General features: G+C 31.8%; 3 protein-coding genes and 1 pseudogene across 11 annotated transcripts; all 4 read left to right on the top strand.

Moving 5' to 3' along the window:
• Positions 1-258: 258 nt before the first annotated feature.
• LOC107261462 lies at positions 259-1,644 on the top strand (annotated as a pseudogene).
• Positions 1,645-2,560: 916 nt separating this feature from the next.
• Positions 2,561-8,015, top strand: LOC8281308 (rab escort protein 1). 4 transcript variants are annotated; one of them, XR_001535399.3, is made up of 10 exons: positions 2,561-3,390; positions 3,898-4,023; positions 4,230-4,329; positions 4,665-4,703; positions 4,792-5,026; positions 5,099-5,174; positions 5,945-6,137; positions 6,672-6,736; positions 7,349-7,429; positions 7,685-7,745. XR_001535399.3 is itself a non-coding variant. In XM_015720872.3 (9 exons), exons 1-9 carry the CDS (start codon positions 2,681-2,683, stop codon positions 7,778-7,780), a joined length of 1,659 nt encoding a protein of 552 aa, XP_015576358.2. In that variant the 5' UTR covers positions 2,562-2,680; the 3' UTR covers positions 7,781-8,015. The 4 variants fall into 4 exon arrangements, 2 of the variants coding, with proteins under 2 accessions (XP_015576358.2, XP_002521716.2); XR_003079447.2 differs by having other exon boundaries at positions 5,945-6,140; XM_015720872.3 differs by lacking the exon at positions 6,672-6,736 and having other exon boundaries at positions 2,562-3,390; positions 5,945-6,140; positions 7,685-8,015.
• Positions 8,016-8,168: 153 nt separating this feature from the next.
• On the top strand, positions 8,169-14,791 carry LOC8281307 (protein RKD5). Of its 6 annotated transcripts, none has more exons than XR_007215981.1 (7): positions 9,936-10,551; positions 10,721-10,970; positions 12,039-12,286; positions 12,539-12,756; positions 13,213-13,499; positions 14,134-14,203; positions 14,411-14,791. XR_007215981.1 is itself a non-coding variant. In XM_048374553.1 (5 exons), exons 1-5 carry the CDS (start codon positions 8,184-8,186, stop codon positions 13,408-13,410), a joined length of 945 nt encoding a protein of 314 aa, XP_048230510.1. In that variant the 5' UTR covers positions 8,169-8,183; the 3' UTR covers positions 13,411-13,552. The 6 variants fall into 6 exon arrangements, 3 of the variants coding, with proteins under 3 accessions (XP_048230510.1, XP_048230509.1, XP_048230511.1); XR_007215982.1 differs by having other exon boundaries at positions 14,064-14,203; XR_007215980.1 differs by lacking the exon at positions 14,134-14,203.
• A 2,511-nt stretch (positions 14,792-17,302) lies between these two features.
• On the top strand, positions 17,303-21,052 carry LOC8268769 (probable serine/threonine-protein kinase PIX13). Its single transcript, XM_025157805.2, has 6 exons — positions 17,303-17,764; positions 17,887-18,236; positions 18,855-18,990; positions 19,093-19,235; positions 19,928-20,051; positions 20,358-21,052. Exons 1-6 carry the CDS (start codon positions 17,680-17,682, stop codon positions 20,780-20,782), a joined length of 1,263 nt encoding a protein of 420 aa, XP_025013573.2. The 5' UTR covers positions 17,303-17,679; the 3' UTR covers positions 20,783-21,052.
• The last annotated feature ends 786 nt before the right edge of the window (positions 21,053-21,838 follow it).

Genomic DNA, 21,838 nt, shown 5'->3' with positions numbered 1-21,838 from the left:
ATGAAATTATTTAATTTTAGATTTTTATTTTTATTTTTTAATTTTAATTAGTAATGTATTTTGCTATTTTGTTATTCATGTAAGTGACAAATTATATTATTTTGGGATGTCCATTTAATGTATTTACTTTTATATTAATTTGTATGAATGAATAATTAAAGTGCTTTAGAACTAGTGTCATATAACTTTCTAATAATTAATATATTCACATATAGATTTATAATTTTTCTCATATGATTCTATTTATACATCTTAATCATGAATGGAGATGGTGAAGTAGAAAATCAAATAATAGAAGAAGACGAAGAAATCGAAAAAGAAGAAATGGAAGAAGAATGGTATGAAACTTTTAAGCATTTGTTGGCAAAAATTCAAGCAATTGTATAATGAGCTTATAACTAGTCTGTCCTAAAATCATATCCAACATCCTTTATCTAGGTGGCCAAAAACTTCAAACAGATACGATTATATACATAAAATTTTAAATAAAGATCCATCAGAATTTCGACAAGTATATAGAATGTATCTTAGCGTGTTTTTCAAACTATGCAGGATTATTAGAGAAAAGACATCCTTACAGGATACAATATATAATTGCATCGAAGAAATGCTTGCAGCCTTTTTACTCACTGTCGGTCAAAGCTCTAGATATTGCTTAGTTCACAAAATATTTGATCATTTATGTTTCAGTGCTAGCTAAAATTTTAAAACAAAATTTTGAGAGCATTAGAAAAAAATTGCAGTAGATATGATGGCTAAACCCAGTTTCTTCATTCTAGAAAAAATTAGAGAAAGTACAAGATTCTATTATTACTTTAAAGTAAGCACGTTATCAATTCTTAATAATACTTTATTATTATTATTGCCACTCCTACTACTTATTATAGTACATATTTTATTAATATTATGTTGTTCTAATTAAATATTTTTCTTCTATTAGTTCAGGATTGCATTGGAGCTATTGATGGTACTGATATTCTTGCAATGGTTACTGGAAGTGACATTAGTAGCTATCGCAACCATCATAAAATAATTTCGTAAAATATTTTAGCAGCTTGTAACTTTAATTTAGAATTCATATATGTGCTTAATGGGCGGGAAGGAACTGCACATGATTCAAAAGTATAAATGATGCTCTGTCAAAGAGTCTTGTACTTAAAATGTCACAAGGTACTTTTAATATACTTATTGCAATTTTAATTTATTTTCACTTTTAATATTTAATTTTTTTATCTTATTTTTTATTATATATATGTTAGGTAAATATTTTTTGGTGGATTGTGGATTCCCAAATCGACTTTAGTTTTTAACTCCTTTTGGAGGTGTTCGTTATCATCTTTAAGATTTTCACGGTCAAGGTCGTCATCTTGAAAATATAAATGAGTTATTTAATCTTTGTCATGTTTCTTTGAGAAATTATTTGGTATCTTTAAATCGCGGTTTACAATTTTTAAAATAGCTTTTCCATTTTCATATAATACACAAGCAGAGCTAGTATTGGTATGTACAAGATTGCACAATTTTCTTTGAAAAGAGTATCATTCAAATAAATATTTGGTTAAACTAGATAATGAAATTTTATCATCTCCAACTATAGCAGTTAATCAAGAAGAGAAATTTGAATTATTTATTAAGACACAATAGCAACAAAAAAGATACTACTAATGAATGAAGACCTGCTATAACTACTAATATGTGAAATGATGTTGAGCAAGTGGATAATAATGAACATTGATTTAAAAAAAATATTATTTTAAGTTTTGTTACATAAAGATAGTTAGATTTTTTTAATTAAAGACATCTATTTTTATTGAATATTCTAAAATTTTTATTTTATCATATGATAAAATTTAATTTACTTACATCAAAATAAAATCAATAAAAAAATTTCAACGTCTATAAAAGTCATAAATGCATATAAAAGCTTTTTAAAATAAAGTCTATAAAAATTATTAACAAATTCATAAACTCTATAAAAGTCTTCCAAAATAATGTCTATAAAGTCATTAATAAATTCATAAACTCTATAAAAGTCTATAAACTCTGCAAAAGCCATTCACTTAAAAAAATCTATAAATATTTTTAAAAATTTTAATTGAATATACTCTTCTTAGATTTTTTTATTTTTATTCGTGTGAAATGCAAACATAATAATAATAGATATAATGTTTAAACTTTTTAATTTATTTGACGAGTTTTATATTTGAAATTTACTGATATAATATTATTTTTTGATAAAATTAAAAATTAAAATATGATTCAGCAATTAAATTATCTATTCACTCCGCTAATAAGATCTCACAATTTTAAAAAATAAAACTTATTTAAACACTAAAACAAATGGTGCCATTTTATTTAATATGAGAATCAGCAATTTAGTTCATCGATTTTTTTTTTTATAAAATTTGCTTAAAAATATCATGTAGTAGAAATATATTAAAATCGAAATCAATATATTTTAATTTTTGAATAAACTAGAAACACTTAATAATACGTGGTAGAATCTCTTGAAAAATTTAAGGTTTTTTAGGTAATTAAGCCATAATGACATTCTTAAGACTTTTACCATAGACTAGAGTAGACAGCATTAGCAAGTCTTACTAACACGCTGCTCTGCCTGTTGATTAGTGTAGAATCTAAATACACGCACACGGTTATCTAATTCTCACGCGCCGCTGCGATGACAGAGCCACCGTCATATCCATCAATAGATCCAACAACTTTCGACTTAATTCTCATCGGAACAGGCTTATCCGAGTCAATAATCGCTGCTGCAGCTAGCGCTTCGGGAAAATCCGTACTCCACATCGACCAGAACAAATTCTATGGCTCTCACTTCTCCTCTCTCTCAATCCCAGATCTCACCTCTTTCCTTAATTCTAATTCAGTCCCTACACCGTCACCGCCACCGCCACAAACACCACACCCCGATTTTACTGTCGTAAATCTCACAACGCAACCTCTCTATTCAAACGTAGAGATTTCCTCTTTTAGTAATGAGCTCATAGAACAAAATTGTAGTAAGTTTAGTCTGGATATATCTGGACCAAGGGTCTTATATTGTGCTGATAACTCTATTGATCTTATGATCAAAACAGGAGCTAATCAATATGTTGAATTTAAGAGTATAGATGCGAGTTTTGTTGGTGATGAGAATGGGAAATTATGGAATGTTCCAGATTCTAGGGCTGCTATATTTAAAGATAAGAGCTTGAGCTTGATGGAGAAGAATAGGTTAATGCGATTTTTTAAGCTCGTGCAATCACAAATTGCCACTAATGAGAATCAAGAACAGCAAGAAGAAGAAGATGTGAGGATCTCGGAGCAGGATTTGGAGAGTCCGTTTGTGGACTTCTTAAATAAAATGAAGCTGTCTTCAAAGATTAAATCGTACACACTGATGTCTATCTGTTAGTCACAGTTCTTTTTATTATCAATTTTGGGTTTTCATACTCTTCAAGTGGTTGATTGGGTGAAAATCTGGTTTTTGATGGTTTCAAGTATATCAAGGATAAAAGTTCTGATTTTTATGGTTTCAAGTATATTGAATTAGTAATTTCCTATTTGATTATTTTGATGCTTTCAGTCATAAAAAGTTTGATGAGAAAATTTTCGTTTTCATTTTCTTTAACTCTAGTCTTATGCAATTGAATTCATTATTTTATGTGAATGCTACTAGCAGCATTGCATTTTATTTTCTGCATCCTAAAAAGTCTTGAAACAAGTTACTCTAGTGCTTTCAAGTTTTGAATTAGTAGTAATGATCATCATAGGAAGACGTGTAATTAAATCACACAGCTCATGTTTTTAGCTTTTTTGGCCGTCTGCAGAGTACCTTATAAGCAGCATTATTTAGTTTGGTGACTTGTACTTCTATTATCTGCTTGCTCTCTTCAGGATTATACTGTACGCAATAGTCATGGCAGATTGTGATCAAGAGAACACCGGAGGGGCAAATAAAGATTTACTTAAGACGAAAGATGGAATTGATCGATTGGCTCTGTATCAGTCATCTATTGGCAGGTTGATAATGCTACTCCATTCTTCTTATACAGCTGTGCTACTGGTATGGTTATAAATTCATAAATGCTGATCGCATCATTTTACTCCATACGGTGAATTCAAATAGAAGCGTAGGATGAGGAAATGTGCATTACGGTTCTTATATTATCTAACCAAGTTAGAACCAATTGCCTGTACTCTTTCATTATTGTTGTTATTTCTTCCAGGTTTACAAATGCACTTGGAGCTTTTATTTATCCTATATATGGTCAAGGAGAACTGCCACCAGCCTTTTGCCGTCGTGCTGCAGTGAAAGGCTGTATTTACGTAAGTTGCACCTAATGGTGCTATGAACTTTTTTCTCTTCTTGGTGAAATATGGACTCTTAAGTTTGGTTAACTAATAGTGCCTTCTTTTTGCAATTAAAAGAATATTTTACTTTCTTTTATCTTAGGGTTGTATAGATCTCTGGGCTTCTACGTGTGTCTGGATTTAAGGATATGTAGAGCCCTGATAACCATCTTCCATCCTCTGGTAAAGGGGAAAGCAATGAAATTGCATAGCTAACCTAAAATAGGCATTTTTCTTATACAGTGAAAATGTACAGTTTTTTCTTATTAAATGTAATATGTTTATCTGTATTTGAAACTTCTGTCATACAGGTTTTGCGAATGCCCGTGGTTGCTCTGCTAATGGACAAGGTGCTGAAATATGCTTACAATTTGTTTATTATATTAATTGCTACTTTTGAGGTGTAAATCTTACTTTTTTCTTCGAACTATTTTTCAGAATAATGGCAATTACAAAGGTATAAGGTTGGCTTCTGGGCAGGAAATATATAGTCAGAAGCTAGTTCTGGATCCCTCCTTTACAGTTCCATCCTCCCCATCGGATCCTCTACATGAAAGCTTTTGCTTTTTGAGTGTGAGAGATGTTAAACAAAAGGTGGCTAGGGCAATATGCATTACCAAATGTTCCCTAAAGCCGGACACATCAAATTTTCTGGCTGTATATCCTCCTCGATGTAAGATCAATTTCTAGGTTTGCTGTTTTAATTTAATAGAATTAAGTGGAAGAATAACCCCTCTCTATTTAGCCTTGTACCCTGAGCAGAGTACATCCATTCGAGCTCTTCAGATGGGTGGCAATTTAGCTGTTTGTCCTACAAACATGTAAGTTTCTATATGTTTTTGGAGAAAATGCACTATTACTGTATGTGTTTATCAATTTTCTTGCTTTTCCTTTGACTTTCTCTTTATGTGGCTGAATATAGTACAGTTAAATATGCTGGGGGAAATTTAGCATCATAATCTGAAAGCTAAGCTCCCACCCAAGTAGAAATCTGCAATTCAAAGCAATTATAACTATCAAATGAATGAAGCAAGAAAATTTCTTACTAATGAACTAATTGAATTATGTAATTCCTAGCATTTATAACTGATGGACTTCTTTGAGAAAAAGACAAAAGTCCTGAAGCCTTGATTTGTTTACAATTGTTTTTAACTGTGAGATTTAAATTTCAACTGGAAAGGATGGGTTATGCATTAAAGTTGATCTTTTTTATTTTTATTTCATAAGTTTGTTCTGATTTGGGGGTTCTACTTTGAGTTTGCTGAGCCGCCTACTAATCCAAAACATTGTTGAATTCTTAGATTTGCTTAGCTCATCTTTTCAGTCTCCTAGTAAGACCAACATTAGGCCATGATATGGGAATGGTAGTTACACTTTTTTGTAGATGAAATAATTATTTGTTATTTTTATTTCACCTAAGGTAATATGATAAGAACTGACTACAGGTTCATTTCTGAGATTCACTGTTTGTTTTGCTATAAGCTATTCCCTCTCACGCACTCTCATGTTTATATGAAAACTGTGAATTTTGTAATTCTATTATTGGCGATCTTCTGTCCTTTCTTAAAGCTCTTTTTTTCTTTCCTTTTAGGTTTATTCTTTATCTTTCAGCTTTATGTGATGATGTCCATCAAGGAAAGAAGTTACTAAATACAGCCATGAATGCTCTTCTGTCTTCTACCGATTCTGAAAATCCTGAAAGCTGCTCCACAGGTCAAACTGAGAATACAGAAGTTCAAAGCATGTTACTTTGGAGTGCATTGTATATTCAGGAGCTGACTACGGTGGTGCTTCTTATCTTGACTTTTCTATGATTAGATTTTGATTTGCTATATATTGAACATGCTTTTCTTAGATATAGGTGATTATGGCACAAAGCTTCATAGTTAACATGATTCTGCTATACTCTATTAGCCCTCTGTTAGTTGAGGAACTCAGTCGGGAGGATTTTGGTCAATACTGTTTCTCTAGAGCTTGTAATTCTGTTTTATCTGTTGGTAGTCAAGTTGAACTTATTCTAAACTTGCATTTAGGGAGTGATCCATGATGCTCATACATTTTTATGCAATTAGGCTAGGCTTGGCCAAAATTACAGCCATGAATTTTTGGATTTGGGCCTAAAATACCCGGGTTCACAAATTGAACAGGTCTGCATAGTTGGAGGCTGTCGAAATTGTCTTAGCTGCTGACAGGTCTGCTGAATCAATTATCAGCTGCTGTACCTTTGTATAATCTGTAGCTTGCATTGCCCTACTTGGTTATAGACCTTAAGTTTCAAGTTTAGATTGGCCTCTCAGACATCTTAAATTCATTTGCAGCTTTTCTTGTGATCATTCTATCTTGCTTTGATGCTCATAGTTGGAATCTGTCAAAGCTTCCAGAGGTGCTGACTTGTCCGCTAAGTCAATTATCAGTTGCTATACCTCTTTAATATGTAGCTTAATCTTCCTGAAAAAGAATTTCTCTGATGCTTCAATTGAGGGTCAGATTTTATCTCTGGCATGTTGTATGTTGTTCTAAGGTGCTTTTTGATAATTGTGTTATGTATTTATAAGAACAGCTGCTAGCAAGCGTGACATTTTAGCTTTGGCTTGTTCTATGATGTTAAGGTCATAACTTTTGGTTGGATTGAAATTCGTTTAACCACTGCTTGAGAATATATGAAGCATGTTTATAGTAGGTCTGTTGCTGGTTCCTAGTTTATCATCCTAGGCTGTCCTTTTCTCCCTTTTCTTTTGGGTTGGTTTCTTTCTTTTATTCCGTGGTGGGTGGGTGTCTGACTGCTTGGTACCTCTACTAGGTTTGGGATTCAATCAACTCTTATATATTGATTATAATTATTCAATTTGAGGGTCAACATAGAAACTGGAAAGCTTTACACAGTACATGATATCTTACTGATTCAACTAGAGAATCATCCTGTCTGAATAATATATTGAGTTTGGACATATATGAACATTGAAGTTGACATGGTCTTGACTTGATGATTTTTCAGGGTCAATTTGATTCTATCAGCTCCACATCCATGCCTGATGGAAATCTGGACTACAATGATGTTTTAGATTCAGCTAAGAAGGTATTTCATTTTTCTGATGCTTAAGGTTTCACTATACACAAATCGTTGTTTGCATATTTTATGACATTAATATATTCCCATCAAGATCCCTGTGATTTTCTTCATTTTTAACATTCTGTTCGAGAAGAAAAGTGGATGTAAATGAGTGAATAAACAACTGGATGCTGTTTTGGTTAAACTATAAGATTGTTTGATAGACATGTAAAATATTTATGTTGCTAACAAGAATCTGATGCTGGTGCATATACTTCACAGCTTTTTCAGAAGATGTATCCAAACGAAGAGTTCTTCCCAGAGACGAAGTCACCTGAGAGCTCTGAGCATGATGCTGGGGTCGCCTTAGAGAGTTAAGAGGTGCTTTCCTGGATTTTGCTCTTTGCCTGTAATGGTAAAGCATTTCTCTGCAACAATTTGACATTGCTAAATTCATTTCCTTAATTTGGATGAGAGACTCCAAATGTTACCATTCACTTTTTTAAGTTATTCAATTGCACCACCCAAGTAACAGTTTTTTGTTGTAAAATATAAGAAAGTGGATTTGGGACTTACAAAGTGAATCGGCGTAAATATAACAATTGATAAATAATACCACATGTCACTATAGAATTGGTTTGATTTGTTTATGAATGACATGGTAGGCTCTAATCTTTATTTGCTTATGCCAGTGTCATGAGATTTTGGTTAAATGTGATGATACTAATACATTTTATAATGAAAAATGCAAAACTGGAAGCTCTAATCAAGTTTGCCGGAGATGGAAGCTTGTCGCTGGCCAAGTCTGTCCGGTACCAAGTTTCTGTCTTACTTATTTTTGTTATTCGGTTTTTAAATCAACATTATTAATAAACTATTAGTTCTTATTATTTTATTTTATTTTATAGAAAAACTGATTTTCATAACATGGAAAAATAAAACAATAAAAAATTGCAAGGGACTTACTTGATCATGGCCGAAGACTTTCCTTTACCGCAAAGAGGGAAACACCAAAAGGCAAAAGACTAGGGATTGGAGTGAAATTGTAACAAAGGTTCGCTTGTTTTTCTAGAGAGGGATAATACTTGTTGGATATTTTATTTTTATTAATCAAAACAAATCGATAGGATTCCATTTTCATCTCATTTAGTCCTCTAATATTATTTAAGAATTTAAAATGAATATGTTTGATCGACATAATTATGAACATCAAATGCATGAAAATGAGCCCACCATCGAACGTTTTTCAACATAGAGGCAGTTTACTAGTAACTATGACAGATTAATAAGAGAGTAAAATCTTTTTTAAATTTATTTTTTTGGTAAAATTTAAGCATTTCTCTACAATATATAAAAAATATTAAAATATTACAAAAAGAAAATTTATATGTCTATTAAATTAAAATGAAAATTAAAAAATAAAAATAACTAAATGATTAAAATTGAGAGGAATAATTATGTATTTTTACAAAATAAAATAAAATCTGGGTTATGCCATATTATGTTATGGGGTTGCAATCAATAGTGTAGGGTTCTTATTTAATGGCTTAAAAGCCTGTTTTAAGTTCGTCAACAACAATCTGGTTAATGCTATGCAATCAGACGAAAGCTTTTAAAAAGTGTAGGCAGTAAAAGAGCAACGGTCCCAACGGTCCAAGCTCCCTTATCGAGACACTCTAATGGCATGACATTGTTGAATGTAAATATTTCTTAATGTTTGCTTTTGATTTTTTTTCCTTAACCTCTTTTGACACTTCTCATCCATGCAGACCTAAGGTTGTTCTTCTTCTTCTTGTTGTTGGTGAGGCTTTCGTCAGGCCTACACCCATCCTTTTTCTTACCCATTTACCCCTTTTATTTTTGTTATCCAATATTCTGATTTTGTACTTCCTTTTTCTGATAGGGGTGAGCTTCCCTCGCCATACACAAAATAAATAAATAAAAAAAATTAAATTAGTAATAAAATAAATAATTGATTTAATTGATTAGTGGTCGATTTTTTTAATTATATACCATTCCATTAATTTATTACACTAACAATTTTTCTAATTAAAATTGAACTGAAACTAATTTTTTAATAATTAACATTATAATTTTTTCGGTTAGTTTAGTTGGATTGGTTTTTCTTTTCATCTTACCTATGTTTCTTTAGGTGGTTAAATAAGGATATTTTGGTAAAAAAACATCATCTGTGACAAAATTGGTAATATAGTTGAGAGGTTGTTAGTCAAATTGTTAAAAAAAAAAATAAAAAAAATAAAAAAATTTAAGTAGAGTCCAAAGGAATAGAGTGATAGTTTGCATGAGCTTTAAACTAGGAGCAGACAAGAAGTTAAGAACCTCGGATTCTCTTCAACACCTAACTCAAACTAATTGACTCTCTGTCCTAATGATTTACTTCTTCATTTTTGTTTCTTTACAGGATTGTGCCCAGTTATAATTTTGTTTCATTGATTAATAATCTAATCAATTAAGATGTTAATATTCAGTTCATTTCAGAATGCTAATTGCAGTTGCCACCATCACAAAACAAATGCCAAAATGCAATCTGCATAGCCATAGAAAAAAAATGATTAATATTCTAACTCTTAATCCTTTATGCATGTGAGATTGAATGATTAGACTAATATAATAAATTCATTTGCAATTCCGTATGTGAGAAACTGTCAGAAAGCAAGTTCATGCTTTTCTTTTTCGTACAGAAAATTTGATGGCGCACATATAAAAAAAGATAGTGAGCTTTATACAACAGTTTTGGAACTTGAATTCCTCTGCTGGGTTTATATCAATGGCTACAATTATCTAAAATATAAACATGGGTCTTTTTGTTTTCTGTTAGGCAATGTTTAAATATATTGGGAAGAAAAATAAAAAAACTAGAGAGAGAGAGAGAGAGAGAATGTGTATTTATTTGGGTAGGCTGGAGCTAGAGCTGCAGCTGGAGGTGACACCAACTTAAAAAAGATCATGCAAACTTGTTGTAGACACTCAGTTCTTTTGCCTTCTTCAATTCAATCTACCTAATAGTAATAACTATATTTCTGTTTTATGCTGCTTCTTTAATAATCATGGTCTCCTCTCCATCATGGATATTTCTCAAGATAACTCTTTAACATCTCTTTTAGTCTTCCAAAACACCATCAACAGAGGTTCTCACTTTGCTCTGTCACCTCCTCATGTTATAACCAATGCCATGCCATTTCCTTTTCTTGTTAATTTCTTTGTTCAAAAGAAAAAGAAAAAACTAATCTTTATTCAATTCCTCATATGGGTTTTGATTTTCTGCTGTTGAGGTTTTGTTTTCTTATTTGTCCGCAGAGTTAATCAGGAGTTTGCATGTGTACCGGTTGGAGGATGAGAAAGAAAAAGAAGTAGAAAGAGAGTTTCTTTTTGCTTTGGATAGTCCATATGTTGAAATGGCAGCAAACCCACTTCTCAGGATGGTGAAATTTCGGGTCATGGAGCTTCTTGAAGGGCAAGTGATCGGTTTATGGCTCTGCATTTTTGCATTTCATGTTGATCATCCTCCTCATTTGATCCACATTCCTTCTTTACTCTCAATGTCTAGGTAACCCATTTTCCCAATTACTACAATCTTGGATGCTTTTCAATTTCTGTATTTTTTTCTCCCCTTCCCCAAATATCATTTTATTTTCTACCTTGTGCAAGAGAAATCAAATTTCTTTCGTTTCCTAGTTTGTGTGTTGTGGTATTTTTCTTTTTCTGGTAATTTATGTAAGCATGAGTAGTCAATGATGTTTTTATGATTCTTTTCTGCATTTATGAATTATGCTACTTGTTTTAAAGAAATATATTGGTCTGTCAAGATAAGTATAATAGATAGAACAGTGAGATTAAACTGCTAAATGAAGCAGCAGATTTGAATTGTAGGCCTCTCTAATACCGTTCTTTTTTAATTATCTGGTAAATTTTGCTTTCTTTTGCATTTCATGAAATGGAAGGGGCTGGCCTGTAAGTCTCCTTTCTGCTTTGAAGCAATTGTATAGAAGGACGTCTATAAACCAAAATTTATTTAGTAAAGACAGCTTGTTCTGTGGGATTTTTTCTAGTTATAACAGCAAAGCACTTGTTCATAGAGAAACATATCATCTTAGCTATTGAAAGTTTTGAAAATGGTATATTTTGGGGCTAGAAGTTTTTAATCTTCAAAGGAGTGACGACGGTACCTGAGAATTTCAGATGCCAATTCCTTTTCTTTCATCACTGACGACTGATGTTTTGTCGTCATCTCCTTCATGACATTTCAACTATACAAAGGTACCCATCACCCTTAATCTGCTATGGGCTATCGAATTATCTTCAAACATAATGTTTCTTTCATCGATGTATGCAGCTATTGAAAGATTTTGAAGTGGTTTGTCCTGTTAACTTATGTAGAATAACAGAAAAGTGAAACAATTAATGAAGATAGTTTAATTTTTATTGCTATTCCAAGTATTTCAATTCAGTTCCTTCTTCATGTTTCTTTTGGTAATAAAATTGATTTTTATATTCACCTTTTGCTTTTCAACAGTCATTTCCAAGTTAGTCCACTTCTGGCAGTAGTAATTTTCTAAATTTCATTCTGTGTTTCAATTCTCTTTCACTAGATGTTTGACTACTTTCTAATGTTCAGAAACCCCAAGCTGAAATCAATTCCAACACTGGCCAATGATCTCCAATTAATTTTCAAGTTGAGCTGCAGAACAGCAGATGAAGAGTCATTGCAATTTTTCTTCCAGGGAAAATGCAAAAGAGACAGAGGAGATTGCTATCAGTCTAAGAGAAGTCTGCCTGTGTTAGATCAGGATCTAAACTGCCTTCCTTATTCAGGTCCTACATCTGAATTATCAAGAAAGCAACAAATTGAATTGAGAGATCCAGGTTCTATTTCTAAGCAACCTAGTTAATTATGATGTTTAAAAAGTAAAATAAATTAATTGGTTCTTACATTCATTCGTGTCATTTCATTTTACAATAATTACGTGCTAAGTTGTTAACTATATGAACTTGTTTTAATTGGTCTTAGTTACTTTTCTTGCTATATACTTATTCTTCCTTCCAATGCATTTCGCAGACTTGAATTAAGGATTTCATGTTATTGACTATGATTTCCTGCATGGAGAGTTTTTGCAGGTAGAGCAGCAAAGAAGAAAAAAAGAGCAGCCACTGAAGACATAGCTAGAATTGCATTAGAAGATCTTGTCAAGTACTTTGATCTTCCTATTGTGGAAGCTTCAAGAAATCTGAAAGTTGGACTTACAGTGCTGAAGAGGAAGTGTAGGGAATTCGGTATTCCCCGTTGGCCTCATAGGAAGATCAAATCCCTTGACAGTCTCATTCGTAATCTCCAGGTCCTTCTTATTCCTTTTTGTTTTACCATATTGAAATTTCATTGCTTTAAATGTAAGTTCAGGATCATAAAAGCAGCCTGACATGAACTATATCTTTTTAAAGACTGCAAATTATATAGGCTATTTCCTTCCATATATTTAGATCAAAGGTGTTGGAGAAACGATTCTGCATTGAAAATATAGAGGCTTATATTAGTACTTAGGCTTTTGGGTTGGATTGAATGCTTTAACAGAAGTCAGTCTTTGCATAGGATATTACAATGACTGAGTGGACCGCGTGATATTTCATTGTGATGTTTATGACCATTATACTTTGCTAAGAGATGATCAACCCAAAGTCGCATTTGATCAACGTTAACATGCATATAGTTGTACAATTGTACATCCATTTGAGCACATATATATATATATATATATATATATATACTTGCTTGTTGATGCAAAATGTTTGGACAGGAAGAGGCAGAACGACAAAAGCAAGAGAATGAGGATGCTGCTATGGCTGTGGCAAAGAGGCAAAGAATGTTGGAGAGGGAAAAGGAAACTATAGAGAGGAAACCATTCATGGAGATACAAAGCGAGACGAAGAGATTCCGGCAAGATGTTTTCAAGAGAAGGCATAGAGCTAGAGCACTTAAAAACCAGGGCTTATGAATCTCTCTCTATGAATTGGGAAGAAATTGGACAATATGAGCAGAACTATTTTATTTAAAATCTGAGAACCCTTAATACCATATGTACAGGTGTGCTTCTAATGCTAACATTTTTTAAATCTCATTTTTATGGCTTTTTGGCTTTTGGTTTTTCTCTATTATCAACTGTTATGCCATGCCATCTAAGGTCTTTTCTTTTGTTACATTTTTATAGCTCATTAGTTTTCCATGTTACTTCTACTTGTTGAATGAGCCTTGTGCCTGATCTAAAAAGAATATGCAGATAGCTCATTAGTTTAATTAGACATGTTCACATTTTGCTGAAGCTAATGGCAAAAGTATGCATGCAGATAGCTCTTATTTTGATAAGCTGTTGAAAAATTCTGACTAGTAAAAGATGATTAATTCAGAGATTTTGCACTCTATTATAATAACAATTTACCATTGACATTGTATTATATTTTATTTCAAATAAAGAAAAATTCATCCAATTCTCTCTCTAAGTATGAAACTTGCTTATGTTCCCTCCTGTTAGTTGACATTTTCCTTTTCTCTTGCTTAACCCTTTTATACTTTCCTTTACCTGTTCCTTCTTTTTAAGAAGATGAAAAAAGAAAAATTCAAAAAGACACATAACTTTTATTGATTTTAAAGCTTGAAGAAGATGTTACAATGGGGTGTCTGCTGACCCATACATGACTGCTTACTTACATCTTATTACAAGGCACATGGAAGAGTTGACCAATATTACAAGGTCAACTTTGAGGTCAACAAGTGGCGTTGAATATCCTCTGGTATTTTCTTCATCTTTTTCAAGCTAACAATATCTACCCCTTAACCCAGAAGAAAAAGAATCGTTTCAGAGCATATTTTGTATTACCTTTTAACCCTTGGTGACACAAATTACCCATTTCATTAACTAATGAACTGTGTTAAATGAGCTTAAAAAAACATTGTGTTGGCAAATCAGAATAATGGGTTTTTTTTCATATGTATTTTAGAATGCTGGTTACATGTGGGAGGACACAGAAACAAGAATCAGAATGTGATGATACATTGTCATGGGGTGAAGACCCAACAGCTAAAAGAACCTGACGTGCAGGGAGGTGGTTAGGCTGGTTCAAAGCCTCAATTGAAAGGACTTCAATTTTGGAGTAGGAACACACATGACAACCATAAAGTCCACCAGCTTTGACTACCTTTCTATGTCCCTCAATATTGCCATTAACTAAGAAAATGATATGCAGCTTGACAAATGTATACCAATCATATAATCTCATTTCACCGGAATTCAAATTATTCATACATACAGTTCTCTGTAGTCTACTCTTGCCACCAAACTGATTTTATTATTAGAAAAAAATTATAATTTAATAGAAGTATTATCATAGAGCAATTTATCATTGTATTAATAATTTTTTCATCCAACGATTGTGATTAAATCTAAAAAAATCTAATAACTCAAAATATACACGACACTAAATCAATGTTATAAGAAGTATAAGGATAAAATAAGCACTATTCTAATATAATTGATTAATATTATATATGTTAAAACTAAATACATATATTAAAAAAAGAATATAATTTAAAAAAGAATTTACATTGAGAAAAAGAGAAAGATAGATTTTAAAATAATTTCAAAATTGTATATATATGAGATACGAAATGAGACAAAAGTGTGAGGAAGTGGATGAGGAAGAAAAGCTAAGGAGAAGATGAAGTAAAAGAAGCAAATAGAGAGCAGTTCTCCAGAACCCGAGTGGCACGGTTCTTGACCCGCTCTCCAACTGGGTCACTCTGCCATTAAACGGCCATCAATATTTTCGTATTTTAATTTGACTTTTTCTTCTCATTTCCATGTAATTTCCCTCACCTCAAAATAATAAAGATGTTTAAGATTTCAATCTTTGACTCTTTTTACCTATAATCTTAATATTATATGCGGCGGGTCTCAGAACTCATTATTTAATAATGTGTATTTAAAGTATTATAAATATTTTTCTTTTAAGAGAAAAAAAAAAATATCACAACGGATCCTGCTAGTTTCTTATAGGTCAAATCTATATTTTTACCTCATTTCTTTTCCACATCATTCTCTTTTAATCATATGTGGATTTTATTGACTATTTTTTATATATTATATTTAATGCCGTTTATCAATTATATTAATATAATATTAAATTTATCAAATTAATTTTTAGTGTAATGAAAAATAATAGTTCGAAGGTTTAAAAAAACACAATGGATGTCGAAATACTCAATAGAATAAAATTATAAAAAATAATAATAAGAACTATATGTAATTATACAATATTTTATTCTATACTGAAATATGTAACGAGTTATAACTAGTTTAAAATAGAATTAAAACTCGTGATCGCAACGCCAACCTTAAAGCCAAGTATAAAAGATCTAATCAAAGCATGACTTGGCCATTTCCTTTTAATCATACATGGATTTTGATGACTATTTTTTACTTGTTATATTTAATGTTGTTTATCAATTATATTAATATAATATTAAATCTGTTAAATTATTTTTTAATATGATGGAAAATAATAGTTTGAAGGTTTAAGAAAATACAATAGATTTCGAGAGATTCGATAGAATAAAGTTATAAAAAGGAATGATAAGAAATATATATAACTATACAAGACTATTCCACACTAAAATGTACAAAGAGTTATAACTAGTTTAAAATATAGTTAAAACTCGTGATTGCAAGGTCAACCTTAAAGCCAAGTGAAAAAGATCTAACCAAAGCATGACTTGGACATTTCCTTTTAATCATACATGGATTTTGTTGACTATTTTTTACTTATAAATATATAATCTCGTTTATCAATGATATTAATATAATAATAAATTTGTTAAATTAGTCTTTAATGTGTTGGAAAATAATAGTTCGAAGGTTTAAGAAAACACAATAAATATCGAGAGACTCAATAGAACAAAACTATAAAAAAGAATGATAAGAATTATACGTAACTATACAAGACTCTATTCCACATTGAAAACTATACAGACTCTATTCCACATTGAAATATTTAAAGAGTTATAACTAGTTTTAAATAGAGTTAAAGCTAAGTGGAAAATATCTAACCAAAGCATGACTTGGGCATTTTCTTTTAATCATATATGTATTGTGTTGACTATTTTTTACTTATTATATTTAATACTGTTTATCAATTTATATTAATATAATATTAAATCTGTCAAATTAGTTTTTAATGATAGAAAATAATAGTTCGAGAATTTAAGAAAATAAAATAGATGTCGAGAGATCCAATAGAACAAAACTATAAAAAAGAACGATAAGAATTATATGTAATTATATAAGACTCTATTTCATACTGAATATATTCAAAGAGTTATAACTAGCTTAAAATAGAATTAAAACTCGTGATCAGAACGCCAACCTTAAAGCCAAGTGGAAAGATCAGACCAAAATATGATTTGATCATTTTATAACAGACATAATTCCTTTAAAAATTATTCTCTCTAGAATTTCAATTCAAGTCCTTCTGAAAACACTTCATCCACTAGGCTAATGTTTACGAGTTTTTATACTAAATTGTTATTAAATAAAATTTATATACTGAATTGTCAAATTGAAAAGATTGGGGCACTGGATGTAATAATCCTAATTCACAACACGCCTGTTTGACTATGGACAATACTAACGCATGTGGCCTTTGCTTTAACAAACAAAAATAGCGGCAGAATCAGTAGTAACTTTAAATTATCTTAATCTCTTTTATTGTTATTATTATTATTATTATTATTATTATTATTATTATTATTATTTATTTACAGAAAAAGGTAAAACTGCAAAATAAAATCTTTATTATATAATTTAGTTCATTGAATATCCTTTTAGCCTATAATTGGAGAAAAAACAGAAAATACACAACAAAAATTTGGAAAGAAAAGAGAGTGGATTTCATGGTAACTACAAGGAAAAATTCTTCCTCCACCTAAAAGACAAAAAAGAAATTGAATAAATAACCTCATAATCATCCAAAAGTAACAATACCAACTTTTTCTTGCTTTTTCAATTTTTATTTATTTAGTTTTCATTTCTTAGTTGGTTCTCACTATTCTTTTGCCTTAGAGGTTTAATCTTTGTGATTTATATTTAGTTCTTGTTATAATCAAGAAACTGTCATGTTTTCTTGATCTAAGGAGTAGCATAGCAGCAAGAAAGCAGCATATATCTAAGAGAGAGAGAGAGAGAGAGAGAGAGATTCTTGAAAAGTCAAATATCATGGGTAATTGCTTTGTTTCTTTTTCTCATGATGCTACTAATAATTCTACCTCTGCTTTTAGCACCATCAATCCAACTACCCCAGGTATGTTGTTCTTTTTAAGAACTTCTACTTGTTTCTTGGGTCTTGAAAAGTTGCTTCTTGATATGGGTTTTTCTTGTTTTTTCAAGTGTGATCTAATAATTTCTGTATTTTTTATGCTAAAGGGTCATCATCAAATAATACTTTCAACACCACTACCATGGATTTCTCAGCTACAAGTAGCAGTGCAGGGAAAAGTCAATTCTCTGCTGCTGTAAGTGAAATGAATGATGATGCAAATCCAAACGGTCAAATATTAGAGGTGCCAAACATGAAAGAGTTCACCTTTGCTGATTTGAAGAGTGCCACAAAGAATTTCAGAGCAGATACTTTGTTGGGTGAGGGTGGTTTTGGTAAGGTCTTCAAAGGATGGATAGATGAAAAGACTTATGCACCTTCTAAAACTGGCATTGGGATGGTTGTTGCTATCAAGAAACTAAATTCAGAAAGTATGCAAGGGTTTCAAGAGTGGCAGGTAATTTCAATTCTATTATTATCCTTCATTAAAGAAAAGAATGAAATTGTAAAGCAATTATTGATCATTCTGCTTCCTTGGTTCTTGTTTTGCTGAGTCTGTGACCATGGGGAAAAATTAGCGTTGTGTCTGCTGTTGGCTTCAATCATTTTTCCAAAATAGGTCCCAGCTGTAAGGAGATTTGGTATGCCATTGACTGGTATTCCATATTGTATGATAATTGACAAAAAGTGCCTTATTCATAAGGTTACTTGCAGATTCACAGTCCAATATTTCTGTTGGTGTGATAATTGAATGAGGGTGCCATTCTCCTAAGGTCATCTTTGCAGTCATATAGTTATTGCTATGATGACCCTTTTAAGATAAAATGCTGTAAGCAACTCTGCTTTACAGTTGTTCCTGATTGATCAAACTGTAAACTGCTTTACATTTACAACACTGCTATTGTTTTCATTTAAGGCTGAAAGAAGGAGAAAAAAGGTGCTGCATCCTTTAGTTCCTGCATTATGGGGCATGTGCTCAACTATTCAGCAATGCCTTGTGCTAGGAAATTCTTTAAATTTATGCAATGTAGAGATTCTTATTGGTGCTAACTGCATTTTCCATTTGATCATACAGTCGGAGGTCAATTTTCTAGGAAGGCTATCACATCCGAACCTGGTTAAATTGATAGGTTATTGTTGGGAGGATAAAGAGCTACTGCTTGTGTATGAGTTCATGCAGAAGGGAAGCTTGGAGAACCATTTATTCAGAAGTAAGAATTGATAGAAAAGAGTCAGAAGGAAACAAATTTAAAAAAAAAAAAAATTGCTAATTCTATGGATTCTACTGATCATTTGATTGTTTGGTTCTGCAGAAAATCCTGCAGTTGAACCTTTGTCTTGGGAGTTACGACTCAAAATAGCCATTGGCGCAGCTCGAGGTCTTGCCTTTCTTCATACTTCAGATAAGAAAGTCATTTACAGAGATTTCAAGGCCTCAAACATACTACTTGATGGGGTTAAGTTTACATGACCTTTTCTTCTTTCTCTCTTTTTAAACAACGTGAGACCTTATTTAAAATTTCTGTTAGTATCTCTTAAAAGATGAAAGAAGTGGATACCAGCTATAGGAATTTGGCAACCATACTGATTGTGGACATATGTTACATATGTGCTTGAACACTTTTTTTCCATTTCTACTAAATTGAAATTCGACAACAACGCATTTTCCACTTGACACCAAGAAATGCTATTTAATGACCATGGAAAATATCTGCATTGAATAGGATTAAATACAATAAACTTCCTTTTCAAGTTAACTTTTCTATAGATACTAAATTGAGCATCACCTTAAATTTGGTTGATGATGAAACTCTAAAGTGAAAACTTGCCATTTAATCACAAACGAAGATCTTGGAGTGGAGACACCAATTTCAAATATTCCATCTTTCCTTTATTTTGTCATGTTACTTGTTGATAACTACCGAAATTAAACTCACAATTGAATTTTTGCACCCTACAATATTGCTATTTTAAGGATAGAAGGCGCCCTTTTACTGTAGTTTGGAGTATAAACAACCATAGATAAAGGGATATGGAGTTTTGGAGGTTCCCTTTCAGTTGCAGGCATACATTATTTGTCATATATAATTCATATTTATGAGTATTTTCGTGACATTCCTTTTTTTTTTTTTCTCTTTTCTGTTTCAGAATTACAATGCGAAAATATCAGATTTTGGTTTGGCCAAATTGGGTCCTTCAGGTGGGGACTCCCATGTGACAACTAGGGTTATGGGAACTTACGGTTATGCTGCTCCCGAGTACATTGCAACAGGTAAATACTGTAAATGGCAAATTGGAAATTGTATAATTGCAAGCAACTTCATGAATTATAAATATCAGGTCAGGATAGTAGAACAACTAAAATGATTTCACCGTTGCTATGATATTATATGATATCTATGGCAGTGAAGGACTCAGAAGTAGAAATTCTGACTAAATTTTTAGTTATGGGGTCTTATAAACAAGCCAGACAAGCATAGATTATCTAAACTACTGCTCAAAATTGGCTATTGTAGTTTAACCCATAAGCAGAGAACTATATAAAATTTGCTGACATTGCATCTTACTATAATATTAGGTCATTTATATGTCAAGAGTGATGTGTATGGCTTTGGTGTGGTGCTGCTTGAAATAATGACCGGCTTAAGGGCACTTGATACTAAGCGTCCAAATGGGCAGCAAAATTTGATTGAATGGTTAAAGCCAATTCTTTCGCAAAAAAGAAAGTTAAAGAACATTATGGATGTGAGGATAGAGGGCCAGTACTCATCCAAGGCAATGCAACTAGCAGCACAACTTACTTTAAAATGTCTAGAATCGGATCCTAAAAGCCGGCCATCCATGAAAGAAGTTCTGGAGGCATTAGAACAAATAGATGCAATCAAGGAAAAGCCGAAGGTGAGCAAAACTACTTCTGGTTCGCCACGTTCATCTACCTCCCATCATAGGCAACAAGGAAACCGTCATCGTCCGTTCAATCATTTGAGGCCACAGAGCACCTAAACACCAGCAGCTCGCAACTGTGAATGACTAAAGAGTAGGTAAGGCATATGTTTGATCCAACTGATTCTATATTCAGGCCAATTTGTTGATGCCATTATTTTTTATTTCTTTGAACTTGTGATTAAAATTATCATTTTTTCAGTGATTTGTTTTAGTTTATAGCAAATTTTGTTGTAGTTGCAATTTGTTCTCAAGAAATGATTGCAACTCATAAAATAAGACCATCTAATGTAATTATGGATAGAGCAAGAAAAAAAAAACCGTTTGGTAGTCTGTTTGTTTGGATTTTGGCTCTCTTAAAGCTGCTCTGGAAATGTAAGCATGCATGATGCTTCTCTCTCTCGCCAAACATACATGCGCACACTTTCTCTCTCTAGTGAAATCCCTTTTTACAGTTTGAAACTGTTAAATTATAGAATGCATATAACCATCAAATGGATGCATTATATTATGCATTCAGAGCTTGTGGTGACCATTTCACTCGAGGAAGCAACTCAGATTAAACATGAAATGAAACAATTGTGATTTATTGGCAAAAAGAGAAAACAATTGTGATTAACTTACCAAACAGGATTTGTTCAGCAATAAAAGGAAACATTTTCAAACATGTCTACAGTTTTCTTTCTAAGATACTGAAGAAATCTAACCCACTGTCATTCTTCTTTTCTGAGAAACCAAGTTATAAGCATCTAATAAAAGAAAAATTGTGATTTCATTGTCATTGTAAAGAATAAATAAGAGTGAGAAGATGTCAAAATTCAGGAAGTTGATGGCTTTGAGAAAAGAATAAATTATATATATTATATATATATATATATATTAGTCAATCTTTCTAATGGCTTAAAGAAAGACATGTCTAACTACTTAATCATAATGACAAGAGTGCAGACAAATAGACAGCCAATCTCCAACTGACTCCCACCTCATTGCTTGCATTTGTCAAACTTTCTTTCCTTCCTTGACACTCCTATTTTCCACATATACATTTAATTATTTATTGACGAGTACTCAAAATTATACTCTGACTGCGGCGGCTAATGCCATGGCAGCATCATG

This window comes from Ricinus communis, chromosome 5 (genome assembly GCF_019578655.1).
Source record: "Ricinus communis isolate WT05 ecotype wild-type chromosome 5, ASM1957865v1, whole genome shotgun sequence".
NCBI classification, from domain to species: Eukaryota; Viridiplantae; Streptophyta; class Magnoliopsida; order Malpighiales; family Euphorbiaceae; genus Ricinus; species Ricinus communis.
Note: the sequence above shows the minus strand (reverse complement) of the source record. Positions and strands in the feature narration are given on the sequence as shown.